The sequence below is a fragment of the Syngnathus floridae genome, chromosome 1, assembly GCF_059516105.1.
Source record: "Syngnathus floridae isolate MCC-2025c chromosome 1, RoL_Sflo_1.0, whole genome shotgun sequence".
Lineage (NCBI taxonomy): Eukaryota > Metazoa > Chordata > Actinopteri > Syngnathiformes > Syngnathidae > Syngnathus > Syngnathus floridae.
This window is the reverse complement of record NC_142413.1, coordinates 18,751,550-18,773,952: the sequence shown is the minus strand read 5'-3', so window position 1 is coordinate 18,773,952 and position 22,403 is coordinate 18,751,550. Positions and strand designations below refer to the sequence as shown.

The 22,403-nt window shown below is 41.8% G+C and overlaps 1 protein-coding gene and 1 long non-coding RNA gene across 2 annotated transcripts; one reads left to right on the top strand and one right to left on the bottom strand.

Annotated features, from left to right (window-relative positions):
• Positions 1–13,837: 13,837 nt before the first annotated feature.
• Positions 13,838–14,752, bottom strand: LOC148404423 (uncharacterized). Its single transcript, XR_015860798.1, has 2 exons — positions 14,696–14,752; positions 13,838–14,144 (listed from the first exon to the last, which is right to left on the bottom strand). It is a non-coding gene; the product is annotated as an uncharacterized LOC148404423 (long non-coding RNA).
• Positions 14,753–14,860: 108 nt separating this feature from the next.
• egr1 (early growth response 1) lies at positions 14,861–18,720 on the top strand. The gene is made up of 2 exons (XM_088388732.1): positions 14,861–15,527; positions 16,141–18,720. Exons 1-2 carry the CDS (start codon positions 15,317–15,319, stop codon positions 17,463–17,465), a joined length of 1,536 nt encoding a protein of 511 aa, XP_088244858.1. The 5' UTR covers positions 14,861–15,316; the 3' UTR covers positions 17,466–18,720.
• Positions 18,721–22,403: the final 3,683 nt, after the last annotated feature.

Here is a 22,403-nt window from a genome sequence, read left to right as displayed (position 1 = left end):
TATATATATATATATATAGATAGATATATATAGGATACTATATGTGGACATATTGTATGTGCATATGTGAGGAAGTAATAAGTGTTCCTCCACCACAACGGTTACTGTAGTTCATTTCTATTAGACTCTGTCAAAGCATTTATTAACATTGAGACATTTAATCAGCTAGTTATCTACTAGAGGAAAGTCCACATTCACAAGAAATGTGACAGCAGTGTACAGTATCCAGCTCAGTCAACAATTTTCCTTTCAGATGAAGCCACTTCCTCATTGCTGATTTTCCACGCCTCATTGTTTATCTTGTTCTCTCTTTTTATTCTTCCGAATGTTGCGTCACAGGATTGCGGTTTTCTCTCACTAGTCATTGCAAACAGGAAACGTGTTGTGGCACAACAGGTCCTTGTCACTGTTTCCACTCATCACTGAGGACCACAGAGCTAAATTTAACAGCCATAATAAGATCACAGGTGCCCCGAAATACTTACTTCCACATACATTTTGGTTTTATTTCACTACTCTGAGTTATTTTTACTCCACTGTCTTAATGTGCTTATGTCTCTGCTGAGGTTTACTTAGCTGTGTGACGCAGATGGCCACAAAAGAAAGCCCAAGCCAATTACAGCAAGCAGTAACTCAAGTTGCAACATTCACCAACTGAGCATGTGTTGATGTGACCGAGCATACAGTAGTTCTGATGTAGACACACTCGTTGTCAACCTATAGGGTTAGTCATTTACTCCGACGTGGGCTAAAAGAGAAAGGATGCATAATGGCTGAATAATGCTGCGATTTGTGCTAAGGTGCAACAGTCAAACAAAAATAATATTCATATGTCTATTTAGAACAGGGCTACTTTGTAAGACGGTCATCTGGTGAAAATTCCAACCAAAGATCACACACAGAGAAATGATTGTAAAATAAATCATATCAATCACACTTTGTAAAGATCTAAAGTAAAGCTATGCAGCCATGTTGAACACCTCCATGTCCGGGAATTCATCTGCAAGGAAATGGCAGTATCCGTATCAGATCCTTTATCCTGAGCAGTTCCGAGCCCCACTCAGTGTATTATGAGGCCTCCACTGACTTCACATGTTGACTTCAATCCAGTCCAGATGGGGGTTACTGAGAAAGAGGTTAGTGAACTTGGCTTTCTTCCAGGGAAACACTTGGAATTCTTCCAGCTGAACTTCAGGGCTACGGCTCAACTGGACTCAGTAATTCATTCTAAGCGGGAGCAGAACAAAATAGTGGGATCATAACCATGGCATGACCACGGTCAATAATTTCTGCATCAAGCATATGGGAAATTCCAAAACATGATATTCTATCCAGAACAAGTCTTAATGGGTCAGTTCCATAACTTTGTATATATTCTAATTAATCCATCAGTTCATTTTATGTAGCATTTGTCCTCATTAGTGAATGTAGAGACAGGCTAACATAAATTACCATTAGAGAATCATAAATCTTCAAACAACTGCCACTTTAATACAGAGCACCAACAAATACACTGAAATTTTACAACATTTACAGGCAAATTGTATTTATGCGTTAAAACATTATAAAGACCATTACTGGAGCATAGTTGGGGGCTTCTCTGCCTCTTTCTCTTGCTGTTAATTACACTAGATGACTTCAGCACTACTACACTGAAGGTGTGCAACTCTGAATTTGGACTAGCCTGTGTACTTGTAAAAATCTATCTATACATGTGTAAACTTAAAATTCGACCATATATATCATCTAATTATATATTAAAAGTCCAGTAACCGGTAGCCTCACAGTTAGAAAGGTGCGGGTTCGATTCCACCTCCGGCCCTCCCTGTGTGGAATTTGCATGTTCTCCCCGTGTCCGCGTGGGTTTTCTCCAGGCACTCTGGTTTCCTTCCACATCCCAAAAACATGCTTGGTAGGCTGATTGAGCACTCCAAATTACTCCTAAGTTTGAGTGCAAGTGCGGATGGTTGTTCGTCTCTGTGTGTCCTGCGATTGGCTGCCAACCGGTTCAGGGTGTCCCCCGCCTACTGCCCGATAACAGCCGGGATAGACTCCAACACGCCCGCGACCCCCATGGGGACAAAGCAGTACAAAAAATGGATGGAATTCCAGTCACATTGCATTGAAATTATTATTTTGTTTTTGCATTTGGTAATGATCCCTTCTTATTTATTTATTTATTTATTTATTTATTTATTTATTTATTTATTTATTTATTTATTTATTGCAGGAACCTTGCTAGACCAATCCCTCCTGACTGCCAAAGACCAGCAGATTGGTTAAATCAAAGCAGACAGGGCTCATGTCAGTAAAAGGCAGATTATCTCTGGTTGTCTCTTGTAGAAAAGGGACCTTCTAAAAATAGGCAAGTTTACTTCACTCAACAACTCAGAGTGGAGCTCAGCAGCTTTAATTTACACCTGGGTCAGTGTGTTACTATAGTGACACAAGTTACCGCACAGTGTGAGTCTAAGTGTGTGTGGATGTCAAGACACCAGCGCTCGGTCAGCCTCCCAGCCCCTGCAGAGAGACAACATTGTTGGGTAACAGCAGTCTGGAGTTCCCCTGGATCGACTCCAGGCTTCGCCTCTCCCCTCCAGTCGCTTGTGCACGGGCCTCCCCTCCTCTCCACCCCACATGCTTCCCTTTCTCTCCAGTCCTTCCCCGGAGTGTTAAAGGTTTGTGTGTGGATGGCTATATTCCCAGCACTCACACACAGTAGAGTGTGGCAGCCGGCTTGGTTGTTAACAACATCTCTTTTCTAACTCCCTTTACAATTTCTGATATCACACTTCCTTCTTCTTTCAACTGATTTGGGATCACCATGTACTGTGATTCCTTTTATCTGTTTCCCTATTCTTGACACGGCATATGAAGACAAAACAACTTCTGTGTCTATTTGTGACTCTTACCAAACCCATTGAAAATCATCATCATTGTCAAGACATATTTTTTTTTTGCAGTGTATCAAAATGTAGTGCTTGATTAACAGCGATGTACTGTATAGATCTGATGTGTCACCAGTGCTCTCTTTTGGGCACTCCACTGTGAACTGTACTCATTTGTTAATTGGCCCTCTCCGTACTTTTGCAAACAAATTCACTGTTCCATGTTTATCAATTAAAAAGAAAAAAAAAAACATTTGAAAGACCCCAACCCTATTTGTGCACTCTGCTCACCAAGCATACCACAACCTGCACTGTCCTCAGCCTTTTATTAACCTCGTTCCCAAAGTGTGCAATACTTTTGTTTGAGCTTTTCAATTTTCTGCCAGAATGGGACACGGTGTAACAAGTAAAATCTCATTCATCGTAATATAATCGTTTAAAAAGTCAGTCAGGAATAATGTATGTGCCCTGGCCTCTAATGTAATGTAAGTATTTAATATGTATATTTTTATTTATATTTTTATTCATTTTTATTTTACTTTGTTTTCTTCTGCCAACTGCAGCCAGGCATTGCAAACAAAAATATGTTCTCAGCTGCCTTTCCTGAGTGAATGAATGAATGAATGAATGAATGAATGAATGAATGAATGAATGAATGAATGAATGAATGAATGAATGAACAAGCAAATAAATAAATAAATAAATAAATAAATAATGGAAATTTTTCAGATTGGAAATTGTGGAAATTTCAATAATCAATTTCTGGTTGAAATTGGCAGCAGCATCATAACTGTGTCAGGATTTCTTTTTACTTTTAAAAAATAATTTTCCTATCTTTCATATTATATTGTTTATCAGATAATCAATGCTGCATAATATCATGGTTATTTTCATTATTGCAATAACATTGTGTAATGTCTGCAATTCTCACGCGTAGTTCCCAATCGTCATCACAGCCACACATGCTGTGAGAAACGTGTGGGGAAACATTTCACTGCAAAAGCACTCTTCCAAAGATTACTTCAATTATACTTTCAACACATACAATCATGATTCAGACGCGTTACGTGTATTTATATACTTTTATTCTATTTGTTTTCAGTTGTCATAAGAAGGCCATCCACAAAACGACAGACCCCGGCGAGACAGACGACTCAGCAGCTGAATGATGGCAGAAACTGAGGAAAATATAGGTGGACCACAGAGAAACATGTCAACATAATTACGACGAGTGCCTGTTCTGGCACGTTTTGCAGCGCCCACTTCCATTCAGGCTTTTGGCCTCGGTGCCAGGAGATCACGCCGCAGCACGTTTGTGCACACAGCACTAACTCACCCTACCCCGCTTCCACAGCTGACAAAGCGCAGCGTCACACTTTCCAAAGCCTCTCCTTCTACTTTTGTATCCAATTATATACGTGTGTATGATGAAACACGTCAGACGTACGCTGGAATAATTGCTGCCTTTAGGTGACACAAAAAGGGAACTGTGTCTCTTTTTATTGTTTGATTCCTGGACATGGAAATTTGTGACAGTGGATAAAGAGCCACTTGTTTCAAAGCAACACAGAGTGTGAGAAACTTGTAGCAAATGTATGAACCAAGAGAGCAAATGTCAGACTTCAGCTAGAACGTGCAAAGAAATGTTCTGTGAGACAGTCATCTCGCCAGTGGTGGGTAAAAACTCATGTCTGTCTAACTGAATACATACTCAAAGTAGTTTCAATTGTTTTTCTTTATTCGTTTGTCCGGCCCACAAGTCTCTGAGAGTTGAACCCAGAACGAGACAGCGCCTTGTTTTTCTTCCTTCCTGTCTATCTATGCTTGCACTCAGACTGGCGACGTCACGGAGCAGAGGATGTGATGTCACTTCCTGTTTGGTTTTCTCCGCCAGTGGTTTGCGGAGGTAGCAGCCTGCTGACAGCTGGGAGGAGCCGCTGGAAGAGGCAAATAAACAGGGTTGAAGGTCATAGCACGGAAGAGTTCAGGACTGCACTGCTTTTTTGTAACTTTTATACGTGTCGTCTCACTTTCAGTTTGTGGTTGGTCATAAGCCATTCGCATGGAGAAAAAAACATCATAATTTTGTTGTAGTACAACAAGGAAGGTCACTGAGCTGGAAGGCAATGTCCTTTTTTTTAATTACCATAGTCACTCTGCACATATGTAACCTGTATTCTGCCAAATGAGAAGCGCAAGAAAGAGTTTTTATTCATCATCTGTCGCTAGTTGAGAGCCTCCTGGTGACAGTGACACCCGGCCCTGGTAATAGAAGGCAATTATAAGCCCGAGTGAGGGTTGTGGCAATGCGGGGGGAAAACTTTTATACAGCCCCCTCCTGAGATGATGACATGCAGACACCCTGAAATTAATTGCTACAAAACATCTGACGAGCGTGACACACACATGAGTGCACTCAAACTCCTGGAAAGGATAAGAACGAAACAATACACACCATGCAACTTTGCACTGATGCATGAGGAAGAAGAAAGAAAACGAAACAGCGTGTAAAAAAAAAAACACAAAAAACAAGTAGCTCGCTTCCAACAAAGCATGTTTTCATCTAAATAAAGAAACCAAATACAATAGACTCGGATACCTTGGAGACCGGAGGACTATTTCTCCATGGCAACCAGTATGGTGTGTGACAATGGCGCAGTGCAAGGGTTTGAACTGCTAAAGCTGTCTGGGAATGCAGAGATAGATGGAAAGCGCGAGTGAGAGCCACGGAGGGCTGTCTGTGCGCCCGTAATGAGAACACACACTGTTCACAATCCCACAGCCAGGGAAAAAAAAAGAGGTTCACGACTTTTCAACTCAAGTCTATTTCTTTCCCCAACTCCTTGAGCCTGTTCCTCCTCAATGCTGAAGTATTATACTACGCCTGTTCATATTCCCAAACATATTCAAATATTCTCATGAAATCATTTGTCTGCTGTTACTATGGAGCTGTTTGGCAGTGAGAAAAAGCAGCAGCATGTGGCCTTAGCAGGGGATTTATTTTAATTGTGTGGCGCATTAGAGCCAAGGGACTGTATGCTGGGTGTGTGATGTCCGCACACTTGTGGATACACGTGCTCTCGGAATCAATTGCGTCTTAGTCCGATATGTCACGTGTATGCTTATTTGATTAGTAAGAAAAGGCAAATATTGTGATGGGCTCAATGTACTTTTCCTTGTGGGTGTGCGTTCTCCTAGAAAGTTGCCTGAGGATATATTTGAAGTGTTCAGGACAAAAAATTAGTTTTCATGCTTGATTACACATCAAAAACAGCACCGGAATCACTTGGATGGATGGATTGATTGATTGGTTGGTTGGGTGATTGAATTTATTTGGTGTTAGCACAAAAGAAAGCATAATAAAACTTCCTGTCACTGAGTCAAGCATCACCAAGGATAAAAACATAATAAAGCGAGGACTTATTTCCATTGTGGTCTTCCAAACACTAGAGCACTTGAAATAGAGTGCAGAACTCCACCAAGGCTGATCTATAATAGACGATGAAAGTAGATAACTGCTATATGATTGAGAAACAAAGCAGGAAGTAGATGAGTAAGCAGACAATAATCAAGCTCTATCTAAATTAGCTCTAAATTCGAAATAATATTCCCTACTGAAGGAACATTTTGGTATGATTCTGGAGAGCATTTTTTAAATCATTCAGCTCACCCATGACCCCAATGAGTGTACTAGGAGTTAACAGAGCTTTGTGATGTTGATAGGGAAATATTGACACTACGTTTACACTAGGAATTCTAAAATCCCAAATAATTTTCATTTTACTGCCATATCATTCTCTACGTTGAAGAAGCTTGGAATTTAGAGCAAGCACTCATCAAGATTAAAAATTTACATTGATCTTAACTTTTTCAATTAAACTACCACACAGCCTTCTAGTTGAGGTACTGCAACTGTCTTTTACAAAGTGTACACTACTGCAAGTCTCAACGCCGTCCAAACTCTTTTGTACTTGTCAGCATCACCCAACAATCATCAGCACGCAAACCTCCTCTGTGTGTCTTTAGTTTTATTTGCGGCGCACTTCACTGAAATTCATTAGTCCGTCTGCCGCCAGCGTAGGCAGAAAACTATTCCCCTGGCTTATCTGAACTCTCACCCTGCTTTAATGTAAACACTGATCACCTGTCACGTTTCCCCCATTAAGGCGAATGCCCACATTTTATTTGAATCTTGTAGTCTCCTTTATCCCTATGCACCATGCGGAACATTTGCAAGGGGAAAAACATCCATTTTCACTGCGTAAACGGTTTCATGAACTTTTCCACTTGGTTATTAAGATTCCAAAAAGGACAGCTGATTCTATCCATCCATCTATCTATCTATCTATCTATCTATCTATCTATCTATCTATCTATCTATCTATCTATCTATCTATCTATCTATCTATCTATCTATCTATCTATCTATCTATCTATCTATCTATCTATCTATCTATCTATCTATCTATCTATCTATCTATCTATCTATCTATCTATCTATCTATCTATCTATCTATCTATCTATCTATCTATCTATCTATCTATCTATCTATCTATCTATCTATCTATCTATCTATCTATCTATCTATCTATCTATCTATCTATCTATCTATCTATCTATCTGTCTGTCTGTCTGTCTGTCTGTCTGTCTGTCTGTCTGTCTGTCTGTCTGTCTATCTATCTATCTATCTATCTATCTATCTATCTATCTATCTAATATCCATCTATCTATCTATCTATTGATCTCTGATAGATCAATTTTATCTGGGGTGGAAGTGAATAAATTCAATCGGGTCATCTTTGTCACTTAATGCAGGGGTGGTCTGGAGCATAAACTTCGCAATGGAACAGGATCACTGCCCCTGTCTTACATGCATGTTAACTTTATCAGAAGACCATAAATTGCCCATAGTTTTGAATGTGAAGATTTTTTCGAAGTGCAAAAACTTTTTTTTTGTGTTACAATTTGAATTGTTGACTGTCAACATGTGGCAATTGGAATATCCATATAGGAAAACCTACAAGCAACAAAAGTAAAAAACAATAAAAGTTTCATGTATGAAAGAGAAACTCAAGCTCCGAATGCTAACAAGAAATGATCTGTCATGTGGCAGATATTCACATATTCCTGCCTCCATTGCTTGTGTTTCCTCCACCCTGTTTGTGTTGTCTAGTCTGTCATTTTGTCTGTGCGCCTCGTCAGCTGTCACGGTTGCTGACACACGGCATTCTTGCTTAAATGATTATCATATGATAGTTAAGGCTTCTGGAGATTTCTGATGGAGACCTGTCACCTTAGCCCTGTAGGCTATCCCACTGCCACAGTTTCCAGCTGCGGAAGGGGGAAGTGCGAAGGTGCAGGGGTAAAAGAGGGCGGAGAGGCTGGAAGAGAGGCTTACCTCAATCGAGCTGTCGTAGCTGCCCTGAGGGCCACCTGTCAACAAGCCGGCAAAAGTCACTTTTGCTTTCAGTCTGTTGAAATCTCTTTGCCGTTATTTCTTCTTGCCTCTGCATGCCTCTTCATCCATTTATCAACCGTGCCTGCTTTTCCTCCCATGCATTGCACAGTCTACCTCACGCGCACTTCCAACTATCACGCTCATCTCAAAGCAAACTTTCCTCATCAGTTGTGGCTGCTGGACCAAAGGAGACTTTTGCTTTGAATTCAAAGTCAAGCAGACCCAGCAAATATATGTGCACACCATGACCAAGAAGCGTCACCTACACGTTTACACTAGATTGAATAGTTTGGTCCAGTTTGATATACTGTATGTTATCTGACAATGACTTTTGTTGTGCTCCTAAGACATCAACTAACCCGTAGTACAGAATACTGAGACAAACTAAACAAGACAACCAAAAACATCGAGGTCAAATACAGGCAAATAAAAAGAAAGCTGCAAACACTGATTCAGTGAAAAAGTAAGTAAAAGTAAGTTCAATTTGAAAGTATTTCCATTTGTTTTTTTATCATTTGCAATATTTTGTCTCCTTAAAGGGCATTGTGTTTATGTTAGAGTTTGTATTTTCTCAACAAATGTATGTTTAGTGCTGTTTATTTGTATGTATCTAAGTGGCTTGATTGTTAATTGCACTTCACACTTTTAAAAGTCATTGTTACTTCATTCACATGTCACTCAATACAAAAGTTAGAATGAAGCCTTGAATACACACATAAAGTCATCAGCAGTGAGAAAAGTGGTCCACACTTCTATTTAACAACAACAAAAAAGTGGCAGGGGAAAATGCATGTCCTCTTGTCTGAAGAGGCTGATGAGCAATTAGCTGAAGAGGCTGCACAAGCGAGCTGTCTGATTGGCCAACGATAAAACATGTTAGAGTGAGTCAAACTGAGGATAAAGTTGAGAATAACACACATTTGTACGAAACAAACAAAGAGAAATTGTTAGACAAAAAAAAAAAAATACGGTCTAAGCGTACAAGGACATCAACATGCCAGAAAACAGCAAGTGATCCTAGCAGGAAAATGTGATTTTAAGAATGCAGGCTGATGCCTGAATGCCAGTTAGAATAGCATTAAAGAACAAATAAGACAAACAATGATTAAGGAGATCCAATGAGGATGTGAAACCGGGCTATTGAGCAACTGTAACTTTATTTCTGAGCAGACACATCAAACAAAAAAAAAGAGGCAGGACTGTTGGTTTGTCGCATACAAAAATGACGTTCACTCTCAACTTGTTCCATGCAATCATATCTTGTTAGTTAAACACTAGTATATAATAGGTGACTGTTAGTCTAACAGAACAGCAACAAAAACTCCCAAGTGGGGGGGACATTCTTAAATCAAAGTACCACTGCGTGAGTTGCTATTATTCTTGAGTCAATGTAACGGCATCCTTTGTTATGCATTTTTAATCAAAACTCTTTATGTCAATATTTATATCACAATGTTGCTATAAATGAAAAAATGAAATGCACACAATGTCACATGATGAAGAATATGTAGTTGACCTGTTTGTTTAAAGAGAGCAAACAAACTGTTTCCTGTTGCCGTGCAGTGACTGCACCACACACCATATAGGGAAGCCCCGGGTTTTAAGTGCACTACCAGTGAGTCATGGAGAACTGAAAAGGTCAGGGGTCAGCTCTTTTGTCACAAATGTCCAACAAACAGGCCGTTAGCTCGGTGAGTCACCGATCTTTGGGGATGCGCTCTGCTACTTTTGTGTGGGCTTTGTGCTCCGCTTCGAGATTGTTTCTCTGTCACCTACCACCTCGGGGACGCATCAACTGACTGATAAGCAGATAGAGAAGCTATTTGATGCCAAAGTTGTGTTGTTGTATGATACGCTGACACCGGTCCACCTCCACAACCTTGGGGGAGCAGGAGGCCTGTAGTGGCTGTGAAGTGCGAGCAGATCGTTTTTCAAACATCACTGAGGCCTGAAGCACTGACTGGGTCAACTCCTGCAGTAAAACCTTCTGATCTTTCAAAGTATAATCACATGGTGGCTCAGTTTTGGACCACATTTTGCAGTTAAGTCTGCTTGAGGGAAGCAACAGGTGTTGCTGTTATACTCGGCATTGTATTGTAATGTAATGGGCGGAGTTGAACGATGGTGTTTCTGATTTAATGTGAGCTGCGGTGTCGATTTGGCATGGACACGGATTCTATATTCTGCACGTGGAATTTGTAAGGGAACAATTATGGGTTTTTTTTACAGTATAAGGGCAATTTCAAATTTTGAGTTTGCGCAACTCAGGTGTAGTACCATATTGGCATAAAAAGAATAGCAGGAAAAAGACCATGAGGCAGAGAAGTGTTTGTTGTTCCCAGAAAACAGAGAGGTTACACTGTATGCCTCTGAGTAATGTTACCAATGTTATCATTCAATTGTTCTTTTCAAACGACGCACAGTAAAAGCTAAAAAAAAAAGAAGAAGAAATCAAATAAACTTTGATAATGCTAAATACCTCTCTAAAAGCTATACAACAACATGTGGAAACACCATTTAGCTGTTATACTCTTTGTGTGCTCAGTGATTGATATGATATGGCCGGCAATTTCTTGACAATGACGAGATAACTGCCTCTGTTTGGCTAATGCTAAGTTCACCATGGAAAAAGGTCGGACAGCACAGCCCTGCAGGCATCATTTAAAAGCAGACTGAGAACTTACATCTTGATAATGTTCCCGGCACCTCTGCGCTCCATTTTCCTGCTAATTTTCAGCCTATCACTCAACCCCAAACAATCGGTCTCTCCTATTTAATTATCGACTCCCCCGGTGCGTCACACAACCACCGACACTGGATCTTTATTTCATTTATCCTCATATATTTCGCCACTCTTCATCCAATTTGGCCACAACTCCATTCAGTTCTCCCAACAACGAGGTCCAGACACTTTTAGTCTCTCTGTATCCCTCACTCCGGGTGTTATGTAACATTCAAGATTGATGTACTTCAGTTAGTGTCTAATTTTGGCAAAAAAACTACGGCACACCTGTTTGCAAATGGAAGGGTTACATCCTCGGTTTGTGTGGAGGCGCAGCAAGAGTCGAGGAGATACATATGATGAGGATTACTGGGAGTTTTGTCAGCCTGTCTGTCTTGTGGTTGACAGCACAAAAAAGACATTCGCTGCCACGTAATCCATGTCGGTGCTGGGATTCTCCCTCTCTCTTTTCCACACATGGACACTCCTTAAGTCGGAAAATGAGGAAATAACAAGGAACTTCTCAAAGATTTGTCATCATAACATCTTTATTAACGGTACAGGCAATGTTTTAATTAACATTTGTCAAATCCTGCACTTGAAACCCCCCCCACCTGAGTCAGTGTGTACAACATGTAATTTGTAAACTATATTATTCTCACATTTTTCTTCTAACAATCCAGGCTGAATGTGAAAAGTATGCCAAAAGTAGGAAGAGGACAATTTTATTGGCTTTCCATTACATTCAAAAGTTCCTCTATATACTGCAACATAGCATGTGATTAACTATTAAAGTGTGCTTGTGTGAGTTGTTTGTGTACGTATGTAATGAGGGGCGTGGCTTAAGGCTACTGTAATGGGAGAGACTGTCTAGTTTCATCAAACGAGAACTAATTGTGTGGGCAAAAATTGGAGCACATAGGCAGGTATGAAACGGCTGTCTGGAATCCACACGCAATTGTGCAAAATTACAATGAGCATGACTATCATGGCACATACTGATTTCCTCTACTATGCCCTCAGCATTCGCTTCACCTTCATGCATCAGAGTAAAGGGACGCTCAGACAAGCACTGTCAACTGTTTATCATCTTTATTACTTTATTGCTTTTCCCACAGTTTCCCCCCAACTTGATTTTATTACAGTGTCATCAAATGATGACTTCTTTCATCTGCTCTCGGCACTCCATCCTCTTCGCTGTGCCACAAATATAATGACTTCAGTACCTTACGGCCAAACGCATCAGAGGATGCAGGCAAGAATTTGGGTTTGGTGTCATCACCTCACCTACGCAAAAGGCGGTGTGTTGTGTAACTTGCCATCACCGTGTCCTGACTTGTGCATTTTCCCTTGAAGAGATATGTCATTCCTCTTACGGAAAAATAAAAACTGGACTCCGGTTTTAACTATGCTCTCAGCACCATCAACAGAAAGTCAGCACACAAATAAACAACATTACCAGCGGCACCATCGACTTTGGGCTTATTTGGGATTTGGTGCGTCTCTACTCAAAATCATCATTGACACTGTGCGTGGCAGAAGTAAACACAGGGAAAATTCCGTGAGAGACAATGCAGTCCTTAAAATATGTTATGGAAAATCTGAGTAATTTTAAGATATATAATATAAAATATGCTACAACAAAGAAAATAATGTTTAACATTGATAAATATATTTCCCTCACTAGATTAATAAGATCTATCCACCTGCCTGCCAACCTGCAATAGATATAAAAAGTCTACACACCCCTATTTAAACCACATTAAAAAAAGAGACAGAGATAAAAAATGTGTTTCTTTTAAAACAATTTTTACCATTAATGTGACCTCTAACCTTTACAACTGATCAAGTAGTAAATAAGTCAAAATAAACTAATGAGACAATGTGGTTGTATAAGCGTGTTCAAAATTCATCAAACACACGTTAAATGGTAGTCAGCAGTCAAATGCGACCATTTAAAGTGTGCCTGACAAGCCACAAGACCAGATTGTAATAATAATCCTTTTCCTTTTTGCCACCCTATCCCATAGTCCAGACATGAAGAGGACCAACATTTTTTTGTCATATACATACTTACTAATTATCCAGTAATTGCCATTAGTTACTGAAGCTCCTTCAGTGTTGCTGCCACTCACCTAATTAGCAGCCTCCCTGACCAGTTTTCTTTTTGTGCTTTCATGAATTTTGGAAGGATATTCAAATCTTGGTAATGCTACCGTTAACTATACTTTCCTCCATTTGATGATGACAGGCTTCACTGTATTCATTGATGTAAATATTTATCACCTTGGAAATTCTTTTGTACCTCTATTCTAGCTACCACTACAGCCCTGTGCAGACCCTTTGCTTGTGCTGCTGATGTGATGACAAAATTGTCAAGAAAAGTCTTCTCTAACAGCTGAACTTCTTTGGCGGTCAAGCGGAGGCACTTAATGGTTGCACGTGTTTGCTGACTTTCATTTAACATGAATCTGAATGTGATTAGTTAATTCTGAAAACAACTACATTCCCAGTTATAAAACAGTGTGCACACCGCAACCACTTTGTCTCATTTATATATATTTCACTCTGCTCTGTAAATTATTTCTTCTTTTTTGTTACCCAATCGAGTTGTGCAGGTTGTGTCACATTAATGGTTCAAAAGGTTTTGAAATGCTCTATCTTGGTCTAATTTTTTTAGATCGGAAAACCCTGGGATTTGAATGGGTGTGTGCAGATATTTTTATCCACTGCCCCTACCAACATGGGAAGGACGAAAGAGACCTATATGTGAAGCGTGTGCGTATTCTTGAATGAAAATTCACACAGCATTCTTCCATCATGCCTCCATATAAAATGAAGCCAGTCGTCAGCAAACACTGATTTCCCCATCATGGATGTTGCTCTACTGCCCAACAGCGGAGCTGCAGCTAGAGGAGGAGCATGGCTTCCCACAGGCGTCCTCGGAGCTCAGCGCTGCGTTGTTGACAAGGCACATTAGGCTGCTGAGTGGCAGACAGATGGCCCCAATGTTGAGCAGGGGACACGCAACTGTCCGGCGAACCCTCTTCTTCAGAGAGTAGAGATGATGAAGCCCTTAAAGTAGAGCAGTGTATAGTCAACAGGAAATTTCCTCAAGATTTGTGTTTATGTACACATGTATGTAATGTATGTTGTTTCTATGTGTCTTTCTATTTATTGTGTACACTATTTACTACATTTAGATGTTGGATTTCATCCCTCGTATTCACACAAAGTGAATTAGTCGTCCTCAATAAGTGGAGCTTTAAATGAAAATAAATCAGAGTAGTCGGGACTGTGCTGCTGACATGACTTATTGAGCGGTCTGGCCATAATTTTACTCTCCAGCTTCCCCCAGTGCCAAAACAGCGCCGCCTCAGGAAATCCCAAATAAGGGCAGGCAAATGGAACCCCACCGGAGCCAGTCCTTATGTGGTCATGACCTTATAAGGCACGGAGGAGCGGCGCTTTCCGGCAGCTGCGCAGCCTGGCGCACAGATGGGAAATTCAAACTAAATCTAAAGCATCCGGCAAAAAAGCGAGAGTTAAACTGCTGTTTTCCTGAGCTTTTACAAGATGAAGATAGCCAAGATTGAACGAAGAGCCGCGTTGTCTTTGCAATTTACCAGCGGAGCAAGCCTCTGCGCGCGTTTCTTTTCCCTCCCGGGCGTCATGTGTCCTCCACCGCAGTGACTAAATATGGGCTTCCTTCTTTCCAAATATGGACATCTACGTCACGAAGAAGAGGGTTTATATGCTGCGGGAAACCTTTCCGCTCAGAGACAGCCCTGAGAGCCCACAAGAGCAAGCAGTAGAGCAGACACACATAGAACTCCCAAACTGAGAACATATCGCAGTAAAAGTACAAAAGTCAACAAACAACATTAAATCCAAGAGGGTTAATACCTGACTGGAAATTCTACTTTATTAATATTCTATATATATTAAAAACAAACAAACGCATTGTTTATTCCTTTTTATAAATGAGTAAAAAGGAGACTTTGGATTTTCTCTAAAAACAACAAAAAAAGACAAGTGGATCTTTTACTCATCTTTGAGAGAGAAGGAAAACAAAAGGACAAGTGGAGCACGAAAGGCAAGGAACGAGGCTGAACACAGCATCTTCTGTGGCTTCTTCCCTGCGCTCAGCCAGCGTGCAGCAGTCAGCCGCACTGCACGCTTCTCCGGCCAGCGGGCTCCCGGCACCAGCGTCAGCGCTGCAACAGCTCCAGCGGTACCAGAAGAGGATGGCTGCAGCCAAGACCGAGATGCTCCTGCCAGCCCTGCAGATCTCGGAGCCTCTGAACTTCCCTCACTCGCCCATGGATAACTACCCCAAGCTGGAGGAGGTGATGATGCTCAGCTCTGCGGGGACACCCTTCCTCACAGCTTCCGCGCCTGAAGGTGCCGGCTTTGGCTCCGGGGAGCCAGGGGAGCAGTACGACCACCTTGCTGGGGGTAAGCGTGTGTTTGTTTAAACATAATATCCTGAGGTGGCTGAGCTAGTAAACTGGAAGTGTACTCTTTATCTTTTTCTCAGCGTTAAAAAATTAGTTTGATCAACTTTGTCCTAATTATAATTACATTAAGAATATATGATTTTTGCACTTAACATACATCAGTTGCTTTAGATTAAATTTTTTTGTCATTACTTTATAATAGAACTGTCAGACCCATCAAGTCACAAAGTATGCGACTTAATGCCATATTGCAAGTTCACTTCTACGTCACGGCTTGCTTCTCCAAACACTTTAATTGCCCCATTAAAATTGCATTCCCAAAACCAGTTGAACTAGAGCTACTGTAATTAATCAGCCTCGGGCTTCGATTGGCGTCAAAAAATTGTGCCTTTGTGTACACGTGTGCCTGTGTGTGTGCACGTGTGTCATTCGTGTCAAATAGGAAGTCCACAATTTAGACAGTTGGATTTGCAGTGGCAGAGTGAAGGAAAGTAGTGAAAGGAAAGATGTTGGAAGTTAAGGGTGTCTGTGAGGGTGATCTTTAAATACTGGTGGTTACACCTTTGACTTGTTGCCTCTGACACTGAGCAATGTTCTTCTTCTCTTGGCAGATACACTCCCTGACATCCACTTCAACTGTGAGAAGACAGTAGGGGAGCAGACGTACCCCACCCCAAGACTGCCCCCCATCTCCTACACGGGTCGCTTCACTCTTGAAACTGCCACAACCTGCAGCAACAGCCTCTGGGCGGAGCCTATTTTGGGCCTGTTCACTGGTCTGATGGGCAACATTCCTGCGAGCTCGAGCGCTTCGTCTGCCAACTCGCAAAACTCATCCTCCTCATCTTCATCTGCCGCAACTTCTTCCTCTTCACCTTCTTCTACCTCGTCCTCCTCGCAGAGCTCCAGCCTCACGTCATCCGTCCACCACAACGAGCCTAACCCCATCTATTCGGCCGCCCCAACCTATTCCAATCCCAGCTCCGACATCTTTCCGGACCAGGGCCAAGCCTTCCCCAGTTCCAACGGAGGCGCGCAGTACCCTCCCCCTGCATACCCGAATAGTAAAAGCTGCAGCACCAGCTTTCCCGTGCCCATGATTCCCGACTACCTGTTCCCACAACAGCAGGGAGAAATCAGCCTGGTGCCCCCTGACCAAAAGCCATTTCAGAGTCAATCAAGCCAGCCCTCTCTCACGCCTCTGTCTACCATCAAAGCTTTTGCCACCCAGACGGGCTCCCAAGATCTAAAGAGTGTCTACCAGTCTCAGCTGATCAAGCCCAGCCGCATGCGCAAGTACCCCACCCGCCCAAGCAAGACCCCTCCGCACGAGAGGCCCTACGCCTGCCCGGTGGAGACCTGCGACAGACGCTTTTCTCGCTCTGACGAGCTGACGCGTCACATTCGCATCCACACTGGCCAGAAGCCCTTCCAGTGCCGCATCTGCATGCGCAACTTCAGCCGCAGCGACCACCTGACGACGCACATCCGCACGCACACGGGCGAGAAGCCCTTCGCCTGCGATATCTGCGGACGCAAGTTTGCTCGCAGCGACGAGAGGAAGAGGCACACAAAGATCCACCTGCGGCAGAAGGACAAGAAGGCAGAAAAAGCCGGGGCGGTGCCGGTGCCAGCCCCTGTGTCAGCCGCCTCGCCTGCCTCGAGCTACCCTTCGCCCATCGCTTCATACCCCTCCCCTGTGTCTTCTTACCCGTCCCCCGTCACCTCCTGCTACTCCTCTCCAGCTCACACATCCTACCCGTCTCCCTCTATCGCCACCACCTACCCTTCAGTGTCCATGTCCAGCACCTTCCAGTCCCAGGTAGCTTCTCCCTTCCCTTCTTCAGTCGCCTCCAACCTCTACAGCTCCCCTGTGCCAACCCCATTATCGGACCTGCAGACCACTCTCTCCCCGAGGACAATCGAGATCTGCTAAGGTCGCCTTGCATTAAATCATTTGAAGGGACACTCGAAAGACTACAGAGACTGTTGTTACCCCCAAATCAAAATAAGAAAGGAAGCACTTTTGTGACTGCTCTTTGTGCGGTCTTGGGTCGGGTCCATCCTGAAGTTTATACAAGAGGTTTATATGAGTGAAAAGGACACATCTCAAGGACTGGGCAAGGCTTTTCCCCCTCTCTGCCAGACAAATGCAGCACTTCAAATGCATAAAGGACTGGAAAAAAAGGAGTGAGCTCCAGCATTGTTGGCTCTTTACTATCAGGTACACACAAAACAAAACAGAGAAAAAGGGAAGATTGCCAGCAGCTGAGGTGCTCAAACACGTCTGCCCTCGTAGGCATGCTTACAGTTACAAGAGACAATGACTGATATACATAAGCTACCATATGTATATTGTACATGTGTCATGTTTTGTTCTTATCATTCTTTGATATTATTGATGTGAACAACGATTTGCATATTTGCATTGTATTATTTCAAGTGAGCAGGGCCACATTTTCTACATATTTTTCTCTATTATGTAGTGATGCTGCTGTGATATGTTTTATTTGGAAAAGTATACAAAAAAAAAACACATATTCAAGCATGAGTAGAAGTGATGTTAGTTTCTGTTTGTAAATATCATCCACTGGTACTCCTTTTCTATCTTTCTCACGTGTGACATATCGTTGAGTAGAGAAAAGAAAAAGAAAAGAGCATTTCGTCTCACCCCCAGAAAAAACCCCACAACGAAAAGGACAAACGCTCCTGTCATTTGGTGCCTTTTGCGAAGCCTTGCTGATGTTGTGAATCGGCTGCGTGTGCGAGAGAGGATGCGCTGATTCTCGCCTTAAGGACTGAGGGAATATTTTTTTTACAGAATGTAAGTCACACTCGAAGGGAAGAAAAGGGGATGAGGGCACTGCTTCATTTAATTAGAATGTAAGCAAAAAAAAAGAGAACATTTTAAAGTCTATTTTTATAAGTGTAAATATCCACATCTTCAAGAGCCGGAATGTTGACGTTACCTACTGAGTAGGCATGGGATTCTTTTGTATGTTCGATACATGCAGTTCATTATTTTGTGGTTTTCTTTATTTTGTATTTGTGTTTGTTGAAACAAGTGACTGTTCCTGGCTTCTGAACACAATGAATGCGCTTAACTGCCAATGGGATATTTGGTGTAAAAGATATCCCAGAATTTAAATATAAATAAAAATGTGAATATATATATATATATATATATACATTTATTCGTTCAGTGATTTATTCATTTCACCTATTTGTTTTCCAAACATGTCCAAGTTGCATTACATTCATTTAGTATTTTACGCACACAGCATGGGATTATGTTGCTTGAATCAAAGGATACATTTGCTCAGCATGATCACAGTTCTCTGGTCCCCAATCAGCGATAAGACTAATGCATGACTCCCGTGGTTATAAACACTGAGAATTTTATCTTGATTCCTCCAACTTACTCTCCAAGATATTCTTCAGTCTATGTAAAACTCTTTTTCATTTAAGATTTCAAAGAATTACACTGGATGGCCCCAAATTGTTGCATACATTCTGCACGGTATCGCCCTCCAGCAATATAATTTAAAACAAAAATCCTCATGCTGTTAGAAAATATTTTAGGCTGTAAATGAGGTTATTTTAAAGTGACTATGAAAATGAAAATGTTATATTTTCACAGGCTGTCTTTGTTGTCTCATGGATGGAGCTGGCTACATCCCGTCGCTTCTTTTCTATTTCCCCTTGGTCTACCTCAATGGAAACCCAAGGACAAGAGAACCTTACTCTTTTGTTCATCTCATACGTTGGAGAAATTTCGTGTTGTGACATCAACCTAAACTAGTCACAAATGCAAACACAACCAAATTCCTAGCAGGAACATAAGTTGATGACACTGTTGATGTAAATAGAAAACAATTACAATAATTCGTCTCTTAATCTTGGATCTGAAATGTTCCGTGGGTTTGTATCAGCATGTGTGTGTCTTTTTAGTGTGTACATTATTGAGACCCAGACACACACATTTAGACTGTTAGGATTTTTGCGCTTTGTAATGAGCCTTTTGACTGTTTGGGGTCACCATAATACTACCCTCGGCAAATGGCAAGCAGTCCTTGTCGGCCTCACATCACGGTCGTCGAATTGTGGCGGGGTCAACATTTGTAAGGTTACAGCAAGTCAAAAGTGCATATCTTCCCTGAAATATTGGTCAAACGTCAGTTATGCTTCAACTTGAGAGGGATCGATGCACACAGGAACAAAATAACATAAATATCATATCACTAATTTGAGTAGATATGTGTTGCCTGATAGAAGATGATACACAATGTGTTTGAGTCTATATCTGATTGGCCCTTTGATAGGATGCAGCATTCATAAACAGATCTGAATCGTCATTATGTGATTTGCTTAAAATGCAGAAATGTGTCGCTTCCTTCATTGTGGAATTATTTTGGTCCTCGCCATTCTGCCGCGCTTTAGCAGTGGGCCGTTCTTTGTGGAAACAACAGGCAGAGTTTCCTTTCAGCCTTTTTCATGTGAAGAGACAAACATTTCAACTGGTACGCGTTGCAGCCGGGGGCCTGATGTGTCACGGTCCATTAGTGAACCCCTCGGAGGATGGACGGCCAATACATCAAGTATGTGAGAGAAGCGTGTTGGCCATCATTGTGATCGTCCCGATTGGTGGCTCTTCCTCACGCTGAGCCTGTTCTATTCGGGGAGAAAGTTGCGTCGTGGATCAGTTCGTTTTTGTAAGCCACAGCGGAGCCACCTCGCGCCCCGATGGGCTTCCACATCAAGAGCGATGCCTTTGTTCAAAAATGTATTTGTTCTTTTATTCTTTTTGGGAACTGTGTAATACAAAAAAAGGAAGAGTGGGGAGTAAAAGTATCAGTCTCTCTCTTAGCCGTCCCATCCTATCCCATCCCAGTAACACCCCTCTCCCTCTTCTTTTCCACTCCTCCTCCCTGCTAGCGCATAAGATGCTAATGATCCCCCCTTCTCCATATTCTGATGCAAGGTCTGTCTACACTTTTCCCTTTCATCCACATACAAATGTGCTCTTATTGCCTCTTGGCCCTCAGGCCTTTTAAGATGCCTTTTTGAAATATGCCGTTTGATAAGCACATCATTGGCCAAGTCCCCGCAGTGATTAGAGCGCGCTTTAATGTGAGCAAGTTAGAGAGTGAGTGAGGGGCTCAGGGGCCAGCGGCCATCCGTTCTCTTCTGCCGGCCCTCTTTGACATATCTCGGGCCATCGGGGAGCGAGGTTAGCTGGAACGGCCCTGACACTAACATTGTCTTGGGCCCCTGCGTGGAGTTGAAACATGGGCAGGTCGCTTTTACAGAGACAAGGTGCTGTACAGTGGGACGCTGCAATCCTGTTTTATCTCAAGGACGACTCTGTAATCTTTTTTCAATATGCTTTGTTGGCCTCGTGTCATGAGCCTTGCACTTCCTCAATGGATGTTTCATTTATTTTCTTGCCAGTAGGGAATGTCAAGACAGGCGTCTTGCGCTTTCTCCTGTTCTGCCTCTTAAATCCGACACCTGTTGTTCCATTTGGGAGAAGTAGGTTATATTTAAAATACTTGATTACTATCCCCTTCAGTCACATTTTAGGAAGATTGCAACATTTACCTGTTCACTGTGTGTAAATGTAGCCGAGCAAATTATAGTATGTCACACAAAACTGTGACTCACGTGATCTTTCAGTCCAAGTGTGTTTTGCTTTTTCTTAAGCTTTTAGTGATACCACCACCACCACCAAAGAATGTCAGTCGTGGAAAATAGGAAAAATGTGTTAGTCGCCATCGAACAGGACATTGATGTTCTTGTGGCATGGAACCTGTCTGGCTGTTTGAGCAATACAATTAATTAAATATCAAAAGTCATTTCAGCAGCAGAAGGCTTAAAAAGCATGTAGCCAACAGTAACAGCTAGCTAAATGCATGACAATGAAGGTTAACTTAATGACGGTTTTTCACAAAATTGTAATTTATTGAGATGGTTCTATAAATATGAGCTCAACCGTAGCAGTTCAATGACAGTTCAGCTCCCAGCAAATGTACCAACAAATGTATATGCAATCTTCATGTTGTCAATTAAATTCAGCATCACTGACCTGAAACAACAGATGCTCCACTTTCACGTCCAGAAATACACCCAGAAAATGAATTTGCACAACCCACAGAGTTAAAATGTGTGAAGCGTTTACATTTGCATGTTAAAAAAAACACTAGGGATGAGAGTGTGCCACAATTGACTGAGATTCTTTGATATTATTTGTGGCACACAAAAGAGACGTTTGACATATCACATCCACAACCATCTACAGGTGTCCTGGCAACTTTAGCTCGACTTAATAAGCTATGCTTATTTGAAGTACATGACTTTGAACAGACAACAAAACACTGCATGCTTAAGTACCTCCAAATATGACACCCTTTCAACACGCCATCAAGTGCACTACAGCTTTTCAAAAAGCACCTGGGTCGCTATGAAATGCAAACAAGCATTCATGAGACTTTATGTGTCGAGGCTAGTAAGAGGGCTCAAGTTGTTTCTCTTTCTCCCTGGAAGTCTGACTGTTATAGAGTACCTGCAAAGCCCTCTGGGGGTGTTCGCATAGACACACCATTAGGTACCCTGAATTCAGGAACTGACAACTGATATAAGACAGGGGTGAAAGTTCGCTCATGCCACAGCTAATCTGGTTGGGTGAAAAAAGTAGCTTTACCTATAATGCTGATTCAGTTACACAAGTAGGCCTTTAGAGGACAAAGAACCATATTTGATCATGTAAAAAGTTCAAATCAATTCCACGCAAGTAAATTTGTATTCATACATATATACAGTACAAGCCTACTCTTTACTGTATATTTTTCATTCATTATTTAAATAAAAGTAAAAA